The 24,157-nt window shown below is 44.8% G+C and overlaps 1 protein-coding gene across 11 annotated transcripts in view; it reads left to right on the top strand.

Annotated features, from left to right (window-relative positions):
- The window catches only part of MICAL3 (microtubule associated monooxygenase, calponin and LIM domain containing 3), a 130,938-nt gene that overhangs the window by 5,303 nt on the left and 101,478 nt on the right, over positions 1–24,157 (top strand). For all 11 annotated transcript variants that reach the window (XM_078596817.1, XM_078596826.1, XM_078596825.1 and 8 more), the window contains exon 2: positions 11,144–11,538. In XM_078596817.1, the coding sequence (XP_078452943.1) occupies positions 11,275–11,538 (264 nt within the window). In that variant the 5' untranslated portion in view covers positions 11,144–11,274. The remainder of the gene's footprint in view (positions 1–11,143; positions 11,539–24,157) is intronic.

The following is a 24,157-nucleotide window of genomic DNA, read 5'->3' as shown; positions in this document are numbered from 1 at the left end:
AAATACGGTACTGCACTGTAATTGTAGCATCGAAGGTTTACTTTGAAATTAAGCTACTGTATATGCATTGGATGAATGGCCACCATGCACGCACAGACAGGTTGTTATAGGCTTGCAGGACCGTGTTGTGTGTAACGGAGGGCAGTGCAACAAAATCCAGCTCCGATTCGCGTGGTTGGTTACGTACGGTGCAAAATAAGTTCAACATTCATACATACATAACATTCTCCCATGCCTATGTTCCATGCCTTCTCCAACCCGCAATGACCAGCGTGGAGAAGTATGGTCAAACACCACCAAAGAACATGCACGGTTTGGGGTGGTGCTCATCCAGCAGTAGACTAACAAAATAATTGTTTGTGTAGATGCATTGAGATTCGCCATGGTATTTATCGCGATCAAGTGTGAATTAATTAAGCTTGGAACAGCTGCTTGTATAAATTGGCATTTTAAGCGAGTGACTTGCCTCTGGTGCCCAGACGCTGCTTAATTTTGATTGCTTTTAAATGACAAACAAGGCACACACACACACCCTGCTGCTTAGCGCCTGTTATTTTCACGGGCACGTTTTCAAGGGTCACCTCCCTGCACAACCCACATTCCAGGGCAGGTTTGCAATTGCGTTCTTTGGTCCCCCTCCCCCTGCTTTACAGGTCGAAGGAGTGCCGTGTTGGCACCTCTGTGAGTTCTCTGGCGTAGGTACGAGTACCTTAAGCCTCTGGTTGTTAGGCTGATTTTTTTTCCCCACATTTAGAGTTGCTAGAGAGAAGTACATCCCTAAAGGTTGGAGGGAAGGAAAGTGCACACGTAATGCTATACATGCGGTGGTTTGTGGACTGCGTTTTTTGTCTTTCGAGTACAAGAGTTGGAGCATTTTGGCCTTCTTGAGTAGTTCATGGTAGCAGCTCTCTCCTCTGGTGTGTTTTCACATTGTGCCGCTTGCTGTGTTCAGCATCACGTCTGACATTTCAGTCCAAACCACACTTGAGATCGATACAGCACAACCGTGAAAATCTGCAGTAGCTCTGGTTTGAATTGTGTTCGGAACATTTTGAACAACGCAACCTCCACACATTGTGAGATGGAGGGGAGGGGGGCATTTTTGTCCTCCATTGAGTGAGTATTATTCATTGTTATTAACAGAAATGCATCGGCAATTTTCTTCTTCTTCTAGCTGTTATCTCCAAATACGAGGCAAATTGTGGAACAATAGTCGCTGTCCATTACATACTGAATACATGGATGTCTGTACAGTATATATATTTTGAACACTTCGTGACGTACATGTCTTGAGTTTAGGCCATTGGATCAAACCCCTAAACTGATGAGTGCCTGGTAAGAGCCGGCAATCTGACCAGTCTCCTGTGCATTGTAAATGTGTGCTAAAAAAAAACTGGCACTCATGTGTGGAGCTATGATGATTCACCATCCTTAGAATTTCCTGCTGCACTTATTCAAACTGCAACCCTCCCCAAAATGAGCTTAAAATACATACCCTGTGATATACATTGCAGGTGGGACATGTGGGACGGTAGACGAGGCTTGGAGTGTTCCGTGTTTGAACCGAAGGGCAAACTTTAGATGTAAAACACATGTCTCTGTCGCCCCCCCATTGCTCCCTCTACCTAGCCACTGCTTCCAGCCTCTTCCTCCTCCCCTCACTTGTCCTCGCAAAACTATGAGGTCATAATAGTAATACATCATTACCAATGCAAAAACAGCAGACCTATACATTTTATATGGATGTATGTTGAACTTCTTTCGCATAGTTTTGATGGAAGTGAGATTTTATTGGCCGTAGACTTGAGATTCGTCATACAGAACCTAACTTGTTGCACTTCTTTGTAAAGAAATACCCTTTTTCATTAGGGATTACATAAATCCATTTGTTTGAGATGTGACAGATTTTGCCTAAGAAATTCTCCTTTTTGCCTGAACAGCTCTGCTAACCATTTTCATTCCCCTCAACCGAGCTCAACCCCTCCTGGCTTCCATAAAAAAAAACCCAAGCATGCATCCACATTCCACATTCCGATTTAGAAATATTTAATCTCGGCCACACAAATGCCAAGAATGAAGTCAACTGTAATACCCACCAGGCTGCAGCGCCGCCGTTGTACTTCTGAGATTCCTGTTACACAGTCCCACAGGTTGATTTAAGGGCTTGTAACATTAAGACTCAAAGAACACGTTCCTGTGTTCACATTGTGAGCCTGTCTGGAATTTTGTTTGGACCATTTCAGGTCATGGCTGCCAGGGCAAGCCTTTGTGATGGCATGTTTTGTCATGCCTGCCGGGGTCTACACACAACGAGCTGGCACCCATGTGAATTCATCAGCGATTGCAGTTTTCTGCAATTGTCTGCTGATAAATAGTTTTGCCACCTGCACTTTTGACTGGCACCACAATGTGTGGCATAGCCTTTAAGGCCCTTTGCTGGCCATAACCAATGCAGGACCAGGGCAACACTCTTACGAACACCGCTTATTTGAGTCCACATGGTTTACAAGGCGGATGGCGATAGTGGAGCCAGAGGCATGGGAAGGGCTCACTATGGCTTGCTTTGGGTCAGAGTGACCTTAATCTGGATTTTTTAAAGTAAATCAGCTTGAGGCGACTGGCTCTCACGCCACTACGCACAGAGAACCCTCTCCTCTTTAACGCTGTCTGGTTATCAATTTGTCACTGGTCAGACAGAGTATACGTGGCAGGGGAAACCCACACTTTATCCCACCCGACTTGTTGTGGTCGCATTCCTATGAGGAGTGAACAGGCAAAAAAAGCTGGATTAAGAACTTTCCCCAGCCTCTGTGCACCCTTGAAAATTTAAAACCCGAGATCTATTGAAAGTGAAAGCATGCACAGTAAATTGTACACTTTACATACACCGTACGTGTTATTACATAGTACTGTAACATAGGCATAGGGTTATGCCGCCGTCAATCGATTGACGACCCCCTGAATACACGCATCAAATTGTCTAAAACCCGATGTTTACAGTTTGTGGAGATTATAGGAGTTTCAGCACTCTCCACATCTCCCACAGATATTCGGAGTAGTAGTTCATAGGGCAATGGATAGGACTAATTCTACTGTGTTGTAATGTTCGCAGCATTGTTCGTGAATATGCCTAGGCACCTTTTTACCCAGTGAGTTTCCACCCAATAGCCTTTTGGCTATGGTGGCGATTGCTATTGCACATTGGTCATAGGATATTTTATGTTGGTCGGTCAGCGGACAGGATGTGCTTCCTGAAAAAGAATGGTATGCTCGATTTGTAAAGCACTAATTTATTTTAGGGATCTGTTCACTCAGTATTGTATGGTGTGTGTATGAATGCAGGGATTGCAATGAGGTTTGATGCACTTGTTTAAGTTCTAACGTCGTTTATTTATAGGGTGAGGGTGGGGGGACTTGTAATTATGAATACAAATATAGTTACAGCATTTGCTCATTTTATCTTTCGATCCATTCATCTAATTTTCAGGAATGTTTCTTAAGGGAGGCAATCCTTATTTATGGTTTGGCACTCCACATTTCACTAAGATATAGCTGCACAATGTCCTGCGCCTTGGAAGACCCCATGGGATCTTGAATGTCTCCAAAAAGCAGAAGGAAAAAAACTCCCATCACGCATATATATATTTTCGAGAGCTGTTAAGCCACGTCATTTGAGCTGGCAAGTTTGTAATGCACATGTTTTGCTGATATAACTATGGTACCTTTGTCCACCATTTGTAAATGTGAGTAATTTTATGGACTCTATAAGAAAACAAACCTGGAGTACAGTATGCAGGTTTTGAGTGCTTTTTAGTGTTTAGTTATAGCTCTGGAATATTTACATGTTCTCCCTGAGCCAGAGCACCATCAGATTATTCCTTCCGACCTCTCACACGGGCTATTGTAGACTGAATGCTGCGAATATGAAGTGGAATGGAAAAGGCAAGGCCAAAGTAGCTGGCATGAGACCTCGGATTTGTTTTATAGCGCGAGTAGACTCAATCGGCGGTCTCTTTTGTTTGACTTCTTGCTAGACATTTTCACAAATCCTAGAATTTAAAAAGTAGGACGAATGACTGAGTGACTGTTAAATGGATGGAGATTTTCACGTAAAAATTTAGTGGCATTGCAATCCACCAAAAATACTTTGAGAGACGACACGAAGAACGGGAGTAAAAATGAGCGAGAGCAAGTCTATAAGATTCAGAAGGAAAGAGTGGTTGGACAAAAAAATCAGAAGATGATACAAAAAAATAGAGAAGTAATTGATGTATGTAAAAAAATAAATGACCTCTTTTCCAACAATTAAAGACTAACCGCTGCTGACATAGTGTGGTATCTATGCCAATAGTGGTTGTTTTATGGTGTTCATCTAGAGGTTGATGCATGTTCTAACACCAGATGCTTGAAGAAGGCTCTATGCGTCCCTTGCTCTGGTAGCCCACAGTTTGAGTTTCCGTCCCTCTGAAGTGTGCGCCTACGGTCGGTGGGGGAGTTTTAAGCACTGCCCGGTTTTATTATCACAGAGAGACGGCTGGCCAGGGGTTCATGTGACCCTTGGGATGTTGACGTTGTTACCCTCCCAGGCCCATCGCTAATGTTCATTACGCTATAAAATAAATACTAAGTGACGTGTGTATGCTTACTTGCGTGTGTGTTATCAATATGAGTTACGTTTGCTTTCCTCGAATTAGGAAATCTCAGAGGATGATGCTGTTTGCAGATGTTTCAGCTTTGTTCGTGTTTGTAAGCGAGTGTTACACTCGCACATACAGGCATGGGGAGGCAGAGAAGGTTTGAGGCAGGAAAGACTTTGCATTGTGTCATGCAATGGTCCCCAGACCTGTGGTCTGTGCAACCAATGGTGGTCTACAAGGGAGTAGGTCTGTGGAAGTCTTGTGGACACTCCAGTTTGGAGTAGTTTTAAGTTTGAAATATTTTGTAAGTGCATGGTGCAGCGAATTTTTCTTGTTTTTGACATCGTTCCACCGAATTAGACTATCTGAGAAGCACTGGTGAAGTGAATTGTACCTGCAGTTGTTAACCAGCATTGTTTCAATCGATGAAGCAATCCTGACTGAATGTCAAAACCACTCCAGGCGTTTGCTTGTGCCAACTTTGCTGATAAGATGCACTCCGAAAATGCCATGTGGCTGTGTAAAGTAAAGCATATATATTTAATTTGGAGAGACAGTGGGAAGGAGGCTTCACTTATTTTGTTACCTGCACTTGGGTTGTCCCCCCCCCCGCCCCCCGATTTGATGTTGACAGCTAACCGTGGCCTTCTGTCACGCGGCACAAATTGCCCATGCACAGTGGCCACCGTGAGTGTGCAGCCTTGAATGCCTCTCGCGCACACACTCCGCAAATCTGCTGGCATTGTCCTGCACAATCCCCGAGGTCACGTGACGGGACTCGGCACACGTGCACGCTGGTGTTTTCTTTTCTCCTCTCACCTTCTGTTTGCGGGGTGAATCTCATTGTTCACCGCTGGAGAGGAGCTGCCTTTGCCCTCGGTGCAGCCACGCGCACGCACGTGCGTGTGTGTGTACAGCCATTTTTGTCAATCCACTGCTGGATGAGTGTCTTTCCCCACACCGTGTGGATTACGCTGGATTAGTTCAGGTCGGTGAAGACTTGGAGCATGGACGTTGGAGCACGGTGCAGTACCGTACAACAATGGATTTTGTCGCACTGCCCCCCGCTGATGACAGAGCCCTGTAGTGGCCTATATATCAGTTGTGTGCTTGCTAGTTGTTCATCCAAGCACTTTCTACGCTTCCCATGATTAGCACTTTGAGATAATGACGAGATCGTGTGTATTTTGGGTGATATGATTATGCGCTGATGCGCGTGTTGGTGAAATTTTATTCATGTGCCAAACAACAATGTAATTCTGCTGAGATTTAGTTTACGGCTTTCTTTCATGGCAGTGTCGTTGTTTTTTTACGTTTATTTAAAGTCCCTGGCTGTTTGCTGACGCAGCCATGCGTGTGTCACGCACAATAAAAAACAAAACGCAACCACCGAAATTAAATCTCTTGTCACATAGTTGGAAGCTTCTAAGCAGAAAAAATGTACCAGTTCCACTATTGCTGCATTTCCTAACTCTGCTTTCTCATTGAATTGACTGATGATGAATGAGAACATTTTTTTACCTTTAGACTACCTAGCTTCTAGCTGTGACCTTTTTCAGAGTTATTTGCTATTTGATGCCCTTTTCACCGGGTGCTGTTGTGATGGGTGGAGGAGAGGCTCCTTATAAGGAGATCTCTGGCTGCCCAGGAGCGAGCGTGGCCTGGCGGTGAAACTGAAATCCTTCCTGTCACTCATGATAATTCCATATTTGCTTTGAAGACACCCAAAACATGAGGGCTCGAACATGAAAATTCAAACAGAATTTTGATCTCAAGGTGGTTATGAATGTTTGTATGCGTTTGTAAAGTCAGATTCAAAATGTTTTCTCCGGATTTGCAGTTAATTCGTCTTTTTGTAATTACTAAAATTAACCACACCTTCATATTTAAATTTGGATGAAACTTATATATTTATAACTATTTAGCAACATTTATTTAATTAATGTGTGCATTGCATTATCAAAATAAATAAATCCGAATGTAATCATGTCTATTTTGGTTGCTATGTGTTGTCTTTGTGACGTAATAAGGTTTACATTTCCATGGCAGTGGCCTGTGTACAGTAGCTTGTATTGCTGCTCAGGTATTTAATGGGCAAACCGATGTGACTGGGAGCTGTTTTCAATTAATAAAGATGGCATTTGCGTGAAGCATTTCGAGAGCAGTTTCCATGGAACACACTAAATAATACATTCAATTAATGAGCAGTTGTCCTTTCCCAGAACCAAAAGCACCCACAGTGTGCCCCAGAGGTGACCATGTGCTTACAGAAGCGATTATAACCACATATATATTTGAGCATTTTAAAAACATCCTTACTCTGATGTGAGGAAAATAGTGCAATTAAGGTTAATATAGTCGTTTTACGTTAGAAAAAATCATTTGACTGGATGAGTGTCACTGTTAACTGTTTATTAATGAAACCTAATGGCACTTGTTTAAACATTTATATTTTGCATCGGATTAAAACACATGGAAAGGTGTGCCATCGAATGTAAGATATTTTTTTTTATTTCTGTCAAACAATTTGGTGAACGTGGTCTTTTGACGAAGCATTAAAACTCATTTCATGGGGCAGCCAAGGACAATGCCTGCGTTATTTTGGTGTCTGCATAAAATAGTTTTGGCTTCCAGAGAGAGCACCCTGCACAAAGAGTTACGTTCTACCCTTATTTTTACCTTAATCTCTTTTAAGAATAATTTGTTTTGGTGGGCGAGCTGTGGACCAGACATCCCTGAGATGTCTGAAAATCCTTGGATTCCCACTGCCCCAGCCTGCTGAGATACAACCAAGTAAACATGTATATCCCTGTAAAATATTTCATGCCGGACTGCTATATTTCTGCAGGCTTCCTTTGACCCAAGCGGTGGGATGAAAGTCATAATCGAATCGGAGGCTAATGATGCACAGGTGGCTTTTGCCGCCCCAAAAAATATAAAAAGCACATTTGTACCATTGGAACCTCATTTGCCATTAAAAAATATGATCATTGTTTTTTTACCCTTCTATCTGGCAACAAAACTGACACCTTTTTTACAAGGAGTCATGCTTGCATAGACCACAATACCTGCAGTCATAATGCAAACAAAATCATAACTCTAATAATGTGCACTGTCCTTGAAGTTGATTGGTCCACACCCGAGACAGCTTTCCTTGGAGCCTAGTCTCACATGGGTTGGACCAGATGACGGGTGTGGACCAATCAACTTCAAGGACAGTGCACATTATCAGAGTTATGCTTTTTGTTTGCATTATGACTGCAGGTATTGTGGTCTATGCAAGCGTGACTCCTTGTAAAAAAGGTGTCAGTTTTGTTGCCAGATAGAAGGGTAAAAAAACCAATTATCAAACACATTTGTGTCGGTTGGGGGGATGGATCGTCAAGCGCGTTGGAGTGCAACAACCTCTTGCTGTCCCGCAGACCTTGTTTTAAAATGGGGAGATCGTGGCTTGGGCGTGCCATGGCTGCCTGTCCTGTCTGGCCAGAAAGGTTTTTCTCAGAATCCGTGCTTGCTTCAAAGAATGCAGAAATATTAATGTTTTTGCCAGTGTGCTTTGCAAGTGGTATGTTATTGACTGGCATGGCTGCAGGGTTGTTTTTGGAAGTTGGCATGCATTGCTCGGAGTCTGAGTTACTAACTTAATCCACGAGTCATGAGACCTTTACAAAATATGAATTTTTATAACATATGGACCAATTGTGATTTCCTGTTAAGCAATGCCTTTGAAGTTATTGTTCCAAGTTTGAATGTGTTATTTGTTTAGTGCCTCAACCACCAAAATAAACATCTGTGTTGGAATTGTGACCAGACTTCTTATAAATATGGACTCAACTTTTCACCTTTGCTAAAAACGGATCGGTCCCAAGTTCAACATTATACATGTGGCCTTAATGTTGCCCTTCCTAGTCTGGGTATTTAATATGGTGCATTCCATTTCAGGTGGGGGTGCTGCAGGACTTGACTCAAAAGTTATGGCCAGTTTGGGACCCTTTCGGAAACTGCAATACAGTGCCCTGTGTAATCATCACCTATGCCACAGTGGCTTTGGTTAATAAGTTTACACGTTATCGCAATGCGGTAACAATTTCCTGTAAGGCTACCAAACTTGGGCATGACCAAAAGCAGTGGCTTTATGGCTTCAAATGATAATCCGTAGACGTTATCAGAAGTACAACACCTTAAACTACCAAACTTGGGCAAAAACTGAGCAATCACTATGTGGCGCATGTTAATGTGTTTGCGTCTTTTACGTTTACAATATGACTTGGTTCTGTAGAGTTTGCCAAACTTGGGCAGTACTGAAGTGTCTCAATATTGGGGGTTTTGATTGCCTAAATGCTAATTGGCCGATATAACTGGCACGAGTCCAGTCGTTTGGCCATTTGCATTTATTCCGTTCTGCTCTGCACATCGATCTGCTTGGTTCTCCAGCTGTCGGACACTTTGCCAACAACAGCTGGGAGTATTCACGGGGAGATCTCTTCCGTTGTTATCCAAGTATTGCTCTGTGCATTACAGGTATTGCTCTGTGCATTACAGGTATTGCTCTGTGCATTGCGACAACTTTTAATATACTAGAAAAAAAGGCCAGTACACAGGTGTTGAACTTTGAAAATATTTCAGAAGTGTTTTAATTTTTTTTATAACAGCTAACTAAGAAAACTACAAGAGCCCATGAGTTTTGAATTTGTCATCGTGAGATGTATTCTATTCTAAATTAAATTACACAAAAGCTCTGTTGGTTATTTATTGAGGTGGTCTTCTAATTATCGGCTGCCTGCGAAATTGCAGGCTGTGTGGCACGGGTTGCGAGTGTGGGTCGGAAGTAGACTTCAGCTCCTTTGTTTAAGCGATTTTAAAGGATGCAATTTTATAACCGAGTGCTTTAAGATTGTTAAAATGAGAGTTTTGTTTGGATATTTATTGGATTCACTTGATTTGTTAAACTGATCGTAAAGTAAGCATTTTAATTCTGAGTACCGCGTGCGTGCATATTATGACGCGGAAAACATTCTGTCTAGACAAAACTACGCTGAGTAAAGCAGGTCGGTACGTGCGTGAGCGCCAAATGTAAATGAGGTAAGCTCGGACACGTGTCGACATGTGCGGTGGTTCTCAAGGTGTCTTTGCAGACGGGACGTCGAAATGGCAGCAACGCATTGCTAGGTTTACCGCGTGAACTTGCCTTGAGCCCAGAGGTCACAAACGGGTTTTGATTCCTTACCCGTACCCGGCCGCACCAGGGTCGCAAACGGCTACCCGTACCCGTACCCGGCAGGGTACGGGTAGCCGGGTATCGGGTAGGGTACGGGTATCGGGTACCCGGTTGCGACCTCTGCTTGAGCCGATTTACCCAGGTACAGGCACACGCTGGAAATTAAACAATCTCTCGCCCGTCGTTGGCGGAGTGCGGTAGCGTGCTCGTAAATGTTCACGTGATATTTTTGGTTGCCACCGAACTCCAAGGCTGGGGGGGGGGGGCTGGGCAACGGAGGCCGAATTAAATAAAAACAGCTCAGAGTTATAATTATCAGACACGCGTGCGGTGGTGATTGACGCGAGGGTGCTGGCTCTTTGAGGGCTCTCGCCGAGGTGTGATGTGGAAGTTTAGGCGCAAACGATACTCTTTGCCAGGCTGCGTATACGTTGATTTCAGGCGCTTTGACTTTACAGTCGGTTCAGAGCTTTCTATCTCTTCCAACTATATTTATTTATGCGTTTAATCGTGGCATCAAAGATGTTTCTGAACATCATAGTTTTATTCAAGTTCTGTGTTGGGGAGAAAAAAACAAACATTCGTATCATTGTCATTCACACATTTACTCAGCCTTGTCTACAATTGTAAACATTTTTTTTTCTTATTTTGCATTCGTATCCGTTTTGTGGGCTTCTGCGCATGATCCTGTGTGCATCCATGTTGGGCATGCTGAATGCGTAGACATGCGTTTCCCTCCCGCTGCTCTGGTGACTATAGCTTCCCCATGTGTCCCTTAAGCATTATTGGTTATTAAGTCTGGACCCGTCCTCAGGGATGGACTAAAACAACTGAGAAAGATCCCCCGTGAGCCGACAGAGGCTGTTTGGGCAAGTGGTGTTTGCGAACACCTAATGAAGGCTGCACGGCGTATGAGGCGGTGATGTGCGCAGCATGGCGATCGGCCCTTTTTTGTTTCCTCAGTGCTGATATTTACACACTGCACCAGGTACTCATTTAAGGTTGAGTTCATCTAGGGCAAGCCCAGGATCTATTCAGATATTCGCAATTCAGCGTTGGCCATGAGCGGGAATCGTACTTGGGTCGGCGGGTTCGTAGCATCGTGCATTATGTATGTATGTTGAACTTGTTTCACACTGTACGTAGCCAACCATGCTGATCGGAGGTGCGTTAACCGCAAGGCTACCACTCCCCACGTTCATCTTCAGGGACACGCACGCACCCCGCCTCTCCACTGGCAGCCACGTCCTTGCGGCGGGACCTAACCGGACGCTCGCTCCTTTTGCAGGACCGATGCTCGGGGACCCAAGCAGCCAGCCCTGGACGAGGTGATGGTTCCACCGCTCCCGTCAGCATAGCGACGCCGCAGCTGGGAAGCGGGGGTGCGGGGAGGCAGCGCTCACGCGTCCCGGCCACACAATGGGGGACGTCGCCGGCGAGAAGAACAGCGGAGCGTGCGCGCTCTTTGACCGCTTCGTGCAGGCGGGCACCTGCAAGGGCACGCTGCGTGCCTACCAGGACCTGTGCGAGCTCGTGGACCTCAAGCCCAGTGACTTCAGGACCTTCTACCCCAAGCTCAAGTCAAAGCTCAATTACTGGAAGGCCAAGGGCCTGTGGAGCAAGATCGACAAGCGGGCCGCGCACAAGGACTACAAGAAGGGCAAGCAGTGCAGCAATGTGAAGGTACGCAGAGGGGGGGGGGCCCACGCAGATTATGCCCACATTGGGTGATTGATTTGACATTTGCACCGCGCTCCGCGTGGCTTTCACCTTCCGTGTATTTTTTTGAACATTTATTTTGTGCGTCTGGTAACAGTGTGTACATTTCTGTGTAGAGCTTGGTGCCTACATTTTTTGGTGGCTACATCGATTTTATACGCCCACTGTGGCAGTTCTCGACATTGTAAATTACAGTTTAGAGTGATTGTATTACTTGCAAAGTGGATACATTAATCAAAGGCGAGAAGTCTACAAAACGCACGGCAAACGTTAGCCCCACTGCCCACTCTATCAATGCGGAGTTGATCTAGGGCAGGGGTCGGCAACCAAAATAACAAGAAGAGCCATTTCTTTCCAATTCGGTACAAAATTCAGTATTTCAAGAGCCGCAATGCATCTGAGTACATACTGTACATACATACATATTGTCAAGAAGCAGCCCGTAAAGAGCCGCATGCGGCTCCGGAGCCGTAGGTTGCCGACCCCTGATCTAGGGGATAAACCTGAGGCCCTGAGAGAAAACGTGGGGAGAAAACTGCCCCACGTGTGACAACCTCACCCTATTGTGTCCAGCTTGTTAGTGTTTCCTTGGAGAATGTGCCTGCAACACCGGTGCATGGCAGCCGATCTGTAACTTAAGACTCTTTTTTTTGAAGGACGGCAAGTTATTATTCAAGCCACACTTTGGTTCATGTAGGTTAAACCCACCGGGTGTAGGCTACAGTACATGTCAATGAATGTGAGCTTTTTTTTTATTCCAAATTTCACTTCTCATTTAATAAAAAACATTAGCCTTTTGCCATTTTGTTTCTCCACCCATGTTATTACATTTGTGCTATTGGCACAAGACAGTATCTGTTTGGAGCTGAACATCACGTTGTGTTCGAGATAGTCCATGGAAAGTGATATTGTATAACTACTTCTGAGATCCTTTTAGTGACTTCATATCGACACTAGGGCCACAGCGCCTTTCCCAGTACCCTGCGGTCCTGATTGGACTCTTCAGCCACCAAAGGTCGCAAAGTGCAACAAACACGACTTCTCCGAGCAGTCATCGTGGAATACGATGCGACAGTCAACATAAAAAATGTACAGATGATGCCTCGCAAGTCAAGCCGAAGTTATTACATGTCGGTTTAGTTTTATTGTCTCTTTTGATACGGTGACCAAACTATGACCAATAACTTGCTTGAGCTGAGAACACGGTTTCAGCAGGGGTGGCTGAAACCCAGGTTAGAACCTGCATTGTTACATTTTCTTGTTGATTTTATTCATTTTGTTATCCAGAGGATGACTAGTTAAAAAATGTGAAACCGATTATATATTTTCTACATGCTGTGTAAATTAGCAGCATAACTGTGTTGGCATGCAGCCCGAGGTGATATGAAGGTTTGCTTGCATATGACGTACAGCGCTCTGAGACATGAAAGCATAATTTTGGCTTCAATCCTCTTGTATCATGTGACCACAGATACGTGTGAAGCAATGCCTCATGCAGTGATGTAGAAGCATTGCTTTGCAAATTGCAAAAGTAAAAAAACCTCCTATGACAACTAACTGCGATTAGTTGATGTGACAATAATCTCAAATTGTCCTACAATCGTGTACAGGATCCTGTGAATAATACTTCCAAGTTGTGCTTAATAAGGGGAAGATTTACTGGTGTGTTATTATTTATACACCCGCATGACTAGCTGTGTGTATGGGTATTTTCAATATTATATAACAATTTCTTGATGTGTCAACCTAAGTTTGTTTTAACCATTACATGTATACTCTGGTTCTTTCAGTAAAGTCACGTAGGTGAAATAAAAAAAATTGAAATAACTAAATTAAATGATTACATGTAGGCTAGAGTCTGAGATGCAGATGTTCTTTTATAACCGTACAAATTGGCTCATATCTCCCATTAGACATGAAGTTAATGAAGATAATAAAAGTAGCACTACTCAATGATTCTTCTTGGTTCTTTCGGTAAAGTCACGTAGAATGGAAATAATAAAAGAATAAAAATAAAACATAATAAAATAATTCTCACGACGTTTCGGCCACAACGCAAGCAGCCGTCCTCCGTCCTCAGGTGAAGAACAGGTCTGTCGGGGAGACAGCGTCTCGTCTGACGCTGTCTCCCCGGCAGACCTGGTCTTCACCTGAGGACGGCTGCTTGCGTTGTGGCCGAAACGTCGTGAGAATTATTTTATTATGTTTTATTTTTATTCTTTTATTATTTCCATTCTACGTGACTTTACCGAAAGAACCAAGAAGATGAATCCCTGCAGTCACGAAAGCTTTAAATCGAAATTTACTCGATGTTTTTTACCCATTTTAAACATTCTCAGAATATTCATTCTCCTGGACAATTTCTCACCAATGAAAATTATTGGCAAGAGAAGGGACGAGTTCACTTGATTTGTGCAGTTTTTTACGTGTTTTTGTTTCTCTAATGTCCCAGCCAATTTTGGTTAATGTAGCTTTAATTTATGACATACAACGTACTTTAAAGTAGACGACATCATCTATCTATTTGCAGCACCTGGCATTTATAAAAATAGTGAGCAGTGGACGGCACCAAAGAGCCGAGCGGAACTCGCACACATGGCTCGCTTCAAAGTATATTTATTTATATCCTCAGTGTTTTAAACCTCCTCCCCCTATATCTAATTAAGCGGATTGGAAATGCTGAGAGATTCATCGGCGCAGCCAACAGGGACGCGTGTAGTCAGCAGCTTAAAGCGTTACTTGGAAGATCAGAGGTGTTAATGGGAATTCTTCCCTTCAGCACTTCTGCCCTATTTCCCAGCTTGTAACCGTGAAATATCAAAGGTCCAGTGGTGACAGATGTTGGCAGAAGGTGACACGGCTAAATTAGTGACGGCTATTCTCGGCGTTGCCGAAAAGAGAAGAGGTAGTTTGACCTGACTTGCCCGGTCAACCCAGGAAGAGGTTCCTTCCCTGGGTCATAGCTGAATGGAGCCAGGCACTCTGGCCAGAATGATTTCCATAAAATAAATGTTAATGAGAAAATAACACCCGGTATGATGTGAACGGGTGGAGATACTCTATTCTGTTTTTCATGAAGAAGCATTCTGTAATTTAAACGACTAATGTTACGGCCATTAGAGTTACAATTACTGGAGCAAATCGATGCCAAAAATACATGTGTAATGTCATTTACAATAATAGGGAGATATGTGACAGTGTAACAACTGCAATATACCAATTTTGCAAATGTATCTGTAATTGGGAGAGATTAACAGGTCAATAGATTTTGAGATATTTTATTAGAGTGGTTCCACACCTGTTGTTGAATGAAAGTGTTCAAACGAAAACAAATTTGAATTGCCAACACCAAGCCATAATAATGAATATAAAATCGCGAATGTCACGCGATTTAAAGGGAGACAGTTCTCAATTTACAATGCGGCCGCTGCAATTCTGCACAGCGGCGGCTTGCGCGTCTGCTGCTCCTGCACGGGCCGTGGCAGTGTTCCAAACGTGGCTGCCCCCCCCACCCCCCCCTGCTGATGGGAGCTGTCACCCCAATTATTTATAGAAATGCCGTGGAATCTGTAATGACCACTGCGATTGGGAGGGGCTGCTCGGATTACGTGAAGTTGGATAATCGCCCGTAAACACAGCAGCCCATTAGCCCAGACGCTCATGGGGACCCCCCCCCACTTACATCCACCTAGTTGACACGAGGAGCGTTTCAAAACACTCTTCACGACGACGCGATATCGCTGTAATTGTGGCGTTATTTGGACATTCACGCGGCGGTAACTCTGACTCGGCATGGGAGCGCGGTGCTGTAATTTGTGTTTGGCCAAAATGACACACAAGGGAGGGGGGCAGTGTGCGTGAGAGTGTGGCTGCTGCAGAGACGGAGCGATTGAAATCACCTCTTGTACCGGTGTTCGGTGGATTGTTACTGTACAGGACGGCGAGGCATACAGAGGGCATAATCGGATTGATCATAGCTGATGAAATGCCGCTTGGCAAGGTTAATGTTTAATAATCATTCTTCTGGAATGTCATGCGCGTGTGTGTGCGTGTGCTAAGTTTAAAGTTGGTTTTCACGAACTGACACGTGATTTAGATGTCGGTCAAGCTGAATGATCGACACAGGTGTTCGCTGCAACAGAAAGGCTGACAGTTTAGCAACCAGAGGTGTGTGTTTGCTGCTGTTCTATCGGATGCGTTCTTACATGTTGAAGATTGGCTTTTAGGTGCGCTCAGCTTCACCACTCTACTGCAGATATCGGCATTTCCTTTAAAGAGCTGAACGCTTAATTGGTAAAGCACATCTCATGTGAGCCTGATTCGAGTTGTTAAGCAGGCGGCTAATTTACAGTGTAGCCTCAGGGGGTGACATTGACTGTTTATGTAAAAAATACGTGTAGATTGCTGGGTGCATGTGGCAAATGTAACCTTCATTGCAGATGTGACATTTGATTCACAGGAATGTCAAGTCACGTAATCCTCCCACTGCATGTTTGGAAATGCAACAGTTTTAATTCGACCAGAAAATGGGAGCTTATACTCGCTTGCAATACTGTAAATTTGATCGTTAACCATAAGTCACTCAAATGTTTTCATTTTGAGAGGTTCCTTTCAGAAAATCTGTAAATAATATTATTTGATGGGTCTTTTAGTTTGATGTTTATTAAGTTACGAAACCCAATAACGTTTGAACAAATAATACGTTAAATTTCGATTTAAAGCTTTCGTGACTGCAGGGATTCATCTTCTTGGTTCTTTCGGTAAAGTCACGTAGAATGGAAATAATATTTTTTTTTATTGTATTATTATATTATTTTATTATGTTTCATTTTTATTATTTTATAATTTCCATTCTACGTGACTTTACCGAAAGAACCAAGAAGAGAAATAATACGTTTGTAATAAACGACTGGACCACGATGTCTGGCTCAGTGTCCTTTATTATTCGGTTCGTGCTGTACACCCACACGGCTGTCTTTACTCTGTAGCTTCTCCACGGTGCTGACTCCAATGTCGGCCCGATCCACAACAGCAGCTCCGCTGCTGTTTCTCCCACACAGCCCCCCTTGGCTGTACTCTCTGCTGCTCTTCTCCCTCCGCAGCTCTCACAGCTTCTTGCTCTCTCTCTCTCTCTCCGCAGCTCCTCCTGGCAGCCACACCGCTGCCTCTAACAAGCAGCCCCCATCTCTCTCTCTCCGCAGCTCCTCCTGGCAGCCACACCGCTGCCTCTAACACGCAGCCCTCCTGGCTGTCTCCTCCCCAGCTGCACACCACTCCGCAGCTTCCTCTTATCTTCGGGGTTGGCTCCCGATGGCCGTCGGCGCCCCCCCTCTCCACACTTGCCCGCGTGGCCTCACTCTTTTCCGCTCACACCCCGACTGCCTTCCCCTTCCGGTTTACCCGCTTAAAGCCCCGAACCTTACCCCCACGTCACATGACTCCACCCCCCGTGACGTCACCTCCGGAAGGTCGCTTACGCCCGCATTACACCACCCTCCCCCGTAGAAAAATCCCAGCCGACCTCGGCTGACCAATAGCAAATCGTAATGCGGCGAACCGAGCTTCCCCCCCTAAAGGACACTAAGCACATAATGTAACAGCAAGAACAACAACAACGCAATCAACATCAACGATCGTACAAAAGCATGCAATAAATACAACTGTAAGAAGAAAATAACAAGACAACAACACTCAACGAAACGTAAGCGATTTGGAACGTGTGCGGGTCGCCGGCCCGTCCCGGACGGTCGGCGGCCCACTCGCAGAACGGGAACGCGATGAAAGTCGAGGAACGACAGGGGGTAATCCCCCTGTCGCAGCTGGAAGTCCACCGCCGTCCCGTGTCTCTAAAGAGTCAGTCTTGGGCTTGTCCTGTGACCGTGCCCGCAGCTGGGTCGGAAGGGCTGCAGGGCTCGAAGGTCCCGCAGACCTGGCAGGCGTCCTCCGAGCAGGGCCCCTCGTCCCCCGCAGCTCCTCCTGGCAGCCACACCGCTGCCTCTAACACGCAGCCCTCCTGGCTGTCTCCTCCCCAGCTGCACACCACTCCGCAGCTTCCTCTTATCTTCGGGGTTGGCTCCCGATGGCCGTCGGCGCCCCCCCTCTCCACACTTGCCCGCGTGGCCTCACTCTTTTCCGCTCACACCCCGACTGCCTTCCCCTTCCGGTTTACCCGCTTAAAGCCCCGAACCTTACCCCCACGTCACATGACTCCACCCCCCGTGACGTCACCTCCGGAAGGTCGCTTACGCCCGCATTACACGTTGATAAACATGCGTGTTTTTGCATTGTTATCCTACCCATAAGCTATATGCCGCAAAACACTGCCACAAGACCCATGTTTTAGGTGAACATTTTACAGATTTAGGATGAATTTTGTGTTTGCTGGAGACAACTTCCTGTTACTTAATTTAACTGCGGATCAGAGGAGGAATCTGCTGTGCCTCTCCCCTAATGTGTGTCCTTGCATGCCCGCAATAGGTTGACTTTTTAGCACCTGCTCTGACCCCTTCTGAGTGCGGAGGCGTTTATGCTCAGATTAACATGGATAAGAGGATGGATTTGCCAGACAAACTCCACTTATCGGCGGCAGAGAAAAAAAAAACCCACTGGAATTTTTTTTTTCATGGCTTGGTTTGTGGCCACAAATTACAGGAATATCAGATCACAGATGAGATTCCATTTAAGGTAATCCCTTTACAAACATAATGTAATTCTTGAGTGTTGCTCTTGAGCGCAAGGGTGGTGTCTGTACCCAGCCCAGAGTCGCGCTGCTATGTGAAGGCGGGTTTCCCATCCACGTGCACACTTAGACACCATTTTGCATCCACTGAGAACTTTGTTCCAGTGAAATTTGTCCAAGTCGAGGTCTAACTTAACGAGGCTGCTGTTTTGTCCGGCGAACATGCTGAAATTCACAGATGTCACAGCCTAGTACACTTTGTGTTTTTCCTGATGATATTTTATTCTCATGGCTGCTAACTAGAACCTATTGGGTGAAAACATTCCATTAAACATTTCTTTAGCCGTTTGTTTACTGTCGATGCCATTAAACTACATTGTGCCCTGGGACGTAGAGGGATGAGTCGCTCTCAAATAAATATATATACTTCTCCGTATACCACTTGTGAAACACCATACCACTTGTGTTTTGGGCCCCACTCGCCTCTTTCGAAATGATATTGTATTTTTAACAACAGCACAGTGAACGGCAGGATTACACACGCGCCACTTGCGCACGGCTTGCGCTGTTTTAAAACACTCAACAGTGTATCGGCAGCATCCCCCGCGATGCTGCCGGTAATGAGCACAAACGACGCTTGAATGAAGGCGTTTGCGGTACCACGCCTTGAGGAGGGGGGGGCGCCCTTTGAAACGTGGCCCAGCACGAGGCAGCGCCACTCCTTGGTGCCCTTTTGAACGGCGCGTGCTCACCGCCCAGCCGTCAAGCGACTGCCCTCCGCCACCGGACAGCAGAGAACTTATTGATTTTGGACAAGCTAGCATCTGAAGAATAAGATGCCAGGAGTCGCTAATGGTAACACGAGCTGTGCGGCCGCGATGAAAGCCACACTGGACGCTGCACCGGGCGAGTTTTAGGACCCTTCTATTGATTTTGCTGACGGCCACTCAGGGCGTCGCAGGGCATTTATGTATAATTGACATTGTGCTCATGGCAAGGATCACGTCATTTTGCGCAGATAATGTTGCACCTGCCAAAAGTTTATTAGATTCATCATTGGCTGAACACATCTTAATATAGAGAGATGGACTGTAGAGCTTGGGTGATTGTTGGTGCTGGCTCACCGACCCGGCTGTCTCCTTGTTTTGTCTATGAGTTCTCAGGGAGATTGAGATGCAATTTGCATGATCCGACGCTATATAAAATACAAATATAATTTATAGATGACGTCACATGAAGCGAGTTACCAAATGATGGGTTTGCGTTGGAACAAGAGGAATGGTAGATGGAGTTAGCCCGAGGCGAACTTGAATGATTGACTTTCTGGTTAAGCTCTCTAATACTGTACCCATTGACCATTGAGCACTCAGGTAGCGATGCCACGTTTCATCGAGTAACACCGTTTATTACCCTCTCGATGCGTGGAATCGAATCATGCACGTGAGAATCGGTTATTTATAATTCATGCGTTTTATGTTGTGGGTTCACGTGACCGCAGATGCTGCTTGGGACACTGCATGCACCACATTATTAGAAACAAAACATAAATCGATTGTTGAATCGAATCCTGAGCCTGAAATCATGGCAGTTCATGAATTCACAAGGGGGTGAAGTGATACATGTCTGGTGTATAGTAAAATTATAATTAAAAGCACAAGTCTCTACACTTCTGCCATTGGTGAAGAACTCGTGCTGTAGATGTCCGCATTGTAATTTCGAGTAATTACAAGTCCACACAGCTCGGGGAAACCCATGTTCAGGCAAATCTATGAAGGGACTTTGTTATATTACCGGCCTGCACGCTTGCTTACCTACGTGTTCGCAAGGCCGCCCAGTTGGCAGCGTTAACCGTTTATACGAACGGGGGTGGGGAGGGGGTGGGGCGTGTTTGATTTCTCGAAAGTTGTTGCTTGTTTTTTTTAGGTTTCATAATGTGGCTTTGTTGCGGTATTCTTTTGCTAGGAAACATCTGAGCCACAGTCGGAGCGTATGGATATTACTGGATGCCGGGGAGGAAGTCTGTGGCTTTCCCAGGGTGACAGTTTTCAATAACAAACGACGAATGGCCATTGGTGTTTTCTAGCATCCAGGCTGCCAAGATATATCAGCAGCGCTGCTTTTGTTATTTTGGGCAGTGGTATGTGTAAACGTTTTATGAAAAATAAGGCCGTATTGAGGCCCGATTGCCAGGTTAGGATGCACGTTAATAGGCAAACATTTGTGAGAGCCTTTACAATTCAAGACGCTACCAGCTGAGCTGCTGTTTTAACCAACGATATATGTTATGTAAACATTCTGCGTAATTCTCCTGATTCTTGCAGCCATCTAATGAAATACACCACCACTGGGAAGTACTGATATTGACAATGGAATTCTGATTCTATGGCTTATTTAAGTAATGTCAAAATGATGCCCATCTCATAAGTAATACAATTGTTAATTGCACCATATTAAGTTGAGGGTCCCATCATAATGTGTGCCTTGATTGGATATTATTTTTTTGCTTGAGAAACGTTTTTTGATAGCCCTTCCCATGACCCACTTTTACATTTTTCACCAGATCGTCTTATGTTTCATATCCTCTAGCACTTTCTTGATTTAATCACGTTGTTGACGACAATAGACCCTTTCAGAATGGTGACCCAGAATGCTTTGTGCATTTTGGCTCAATCCCTGCCGTTTTATGGGCCACCGTCACAAAAAAAGCTCTTGTCGGCTGTCCCGGCACGACGTTTTCGTCCAAACAAGGCCACCCCATGTCGAGGAGGAGGAGGAGACCATGCCTCATGTGTTTGTGGACTGGGGGGGGGGGGGCACATAGACGCTGGCCGCCATCTTGCGTTCTTTGGCTAATTGATGGTGGGACGCTGGCACGTCGATGCTCCGCGTTGGCCCCAGGACACGACGGTGTCGTTGTTGGCGAGCTCCCCAGGGTGGATGGTTTTCTGTCTCCACAGGCATCTCCTGGACTCGGTGGCACCAACTATATTTTGTCATGTGAACGTTGAAATGCCTTGAGCCTTGGCTTAAACGTTTGGTTTCGCACGTTTTGTTTACTCGTGCAATATTATTGAAGCTTAATATTTTAAAAAAATGTCTTGTTAGCTTATGTCGTTGGCTGTTACAAGCTTTGTCTAAACAAAATCCTGTACTTTGGATTTATATTGCGTCTCCTATCACAGTAGTTAAACAATGGGGCAGATCTTTTTAAATCCCCCTGCCCCTCTCCCCCCACCACGTCTGTCCACCCATCAGTGTAAATGGTTACACCACAGCTAGTCGATTGGTGGGGTAAAGTGTGGGTACTCGCACCTTTTATTATAATACGTCTGGGGCTCTCTAGCACTGCCAGCACCTTCTGAAGCGCTCGCTCGTCACCGTGGCGTGTGCGATGACCACCACCACGTGACTTTTCTCTTGTATTGTGCGTGTTGCTTTTAGCGTCACAGCGCGTCGATTTGTAGCGTTTATTTTTATTTGTTTGCTGGTGACTTTGTGTATTTCATATCGAAATCGCCTCCAGTGCTTTTGCTGCTGGCGGCAATAAAAGTTGTTTAAAAGTTTAGCACTGCCAGCAGTAGCGTATGCAAAGATTTGCACGGCTGCAACTAACGTACGCAACGTCACCTTCAGTTGCCGTACACAACGGGGAAAAAGGTGCATGACAGGGGGAAAGGAAGTGTATGTACAGTGTACAATTATTACAATCTCAAGATTGAGGAGATTCTTGCTTTGGGAACTCAAGCCACTTGCTTATTGAATCTGGCTGCCCGCCTGATAATGCTCGTTGTAATTACTGGCGAAACGTCGTACTCATTGTAAATGTTGTGGATTTGTTGTCCAACACACCGGTGTGCTGTACTCGTAACACATTGGCACGTTCTGTTTACGTGACAAACCTTACTAATTGGCTGTGTCGTGTGGTGGCGGCTTTAACGACACTTTTTATTTACGCGATCTAAACAAAAAAAACTGTATTATGGATGATATTGGTCGCGAAAGCCTTCGCGTTAAACTGAGTGTTTTTGAATGTGGGAAACAAAAAACGGAGAGTGCTTGGAGAAAACCCACACATACCCAAGGGATAACATCAGGGACAAACACCACACAAATCTGTTTATAACCTTCTTGCTCTCCTGCCTCCTACAGACAGTCCACTGCCTCTTTTGGGATGGGTGTCATGTTCACACTATCTCAGCAGGATTCACCAACCACAACTACAAATCGCTCGACTATCGGCTTTCACCGCCACACCAGGCAACCTTTACATCGATATATTCGTCACATATCTTCCCATGTGTTTTTTGTAAATTTTAAGTGCTCATTCAATATGCTTCCATGTCATGATGTTCAAAACTGTATTGCTTTGAGCAGTGAAACTCGAGAGAGTAAAAGTGGATAATTTTTATTCTTAGGTTTTTTCGGTAAAGCCACGTAAGAAAACCTAAGAATATGAATCCTTGCAGTCACGAAAGCTTCAAATCTAGAATTAAGTGGATTATTTTGATGAACCCACGCATTTACAGTTGGGGAACGCCTGAATTGTAAGCTGAAGGCATTCCTCATTAATGCACGGTCGTATCTCAACACTAATCGAAAAGTGTTTTTTTCTTGCGTTGCCGGGTGAAGCATTGGACTAAGCTCTGGCTGTCTACTTTCCACTGGAGACGGTGTATAAATACTGATTGCTGACAATAAAGCATCGCCCTGGTCTCGTTTACTCATTGAGCAGTATTTACAGGCACTGCTTTTTTGTGTGGGTGGTGTGTGTGTGTATGCGGGGCATTGATGACCGGCTGCCAAACCTTAAATTCTCATGCTACGATGAGCCCTTTGTCTACTGGGTGCACTGCTCCCTCGTTCGGCTTAATCCTGGTTCTCATCACCACATCAGTGGGACGCTCACAACATTATTAATCACAGCAGTGCAGATTTTCTTATTAATAGCAGACATAAAACCAATTTTTATTTCGCTATTTTCTAATATTTTAATAAATGCTGCATTCATTTTTTACCGTAGTTACATTTCAACGCCAAAGGTTTTCGTGATTGAAATGGAGGTCATCGTGTGTGCAATATAGTTTGCATAATTGAACAATGCCATGGTTCGACTGAAACCATCATTTTCAGCCATTGGAAGGATAGTTTTTTTTACCACAATTGTAAACTGATATGAATCAACCAAATTCAGATTTATTTTTTAGGGTAACGTAATTATTCTACCCACAGTACTTTGCAAAACCCCAAAATGGTGGCTGCTGCCTGGAAAGTTCTTTGTTGTGCAGCATTATGAAATTGTATATTAAATTTCGATTGGAAATTAAATTTTCCATTCCATTGTGCGCATGTTCCAGCAAAACCCCACATCCATTTGCTTCAGCAACATCTAATAATCTGTAGTTTGTGGACGTGATTGCCTGGACTGATAGATTTTACATTGTACAGTTGTAATAGTGCTTTACACCTACCTTTGACACCGCTAACTTCTTCCACATCTACTCTTACGGAGCTTTTCCGAGAGCCGTGACTTCTCTTTTACGACGCATAAATTGAATACGGTGTAATCACCAATGGCGCTGACGTAATAGTTGGCGCTTAAAAAAACGCAGCCTTCATACTCGCTAATTTTTTGCGCACTCGTGATTTTATTCGGCAGTGCTGCGTGAATTGTTACGTTTTCCTAAACGCACTGTATTAGGTAATTGCGTATTTATTTTACTTACACAATTTATGGGGGACTTTAGCAGGTATCATTGGAGGCTGCTGTTTCCTGTTGAACCCATCTCTGGCAAGGTTCCATCGGTCTGACCGCCGAGATAGTCTCTGGAAAACAGACGTCACGTCCTACCATGGCCAAGTTGGCGCCAGGCTTGCGTGGCACGCCATGCCGCACGCAACATCTGC

This window comes from Lampetra planeri, chromosome 8, assembly GCF_965212315.1.
Source record: "Lampetra planeri chromosome 8, kcLamPlan1.2.h2, whole genome shotgun sequence".
NCBI classification, from domain to species: domain Eukaryota; kingdom Metazoa; phylum Chordata; class Hyperoartia; order Petromyzontiformes; family Petromyzontidae; genus Lampetra; species Lampetra planeri.
The sequence above is the reverse complement of the archived record's forward strand: the minus strand, read 5'-3'. Positions and strand labels throughout refer to the sequence as shown.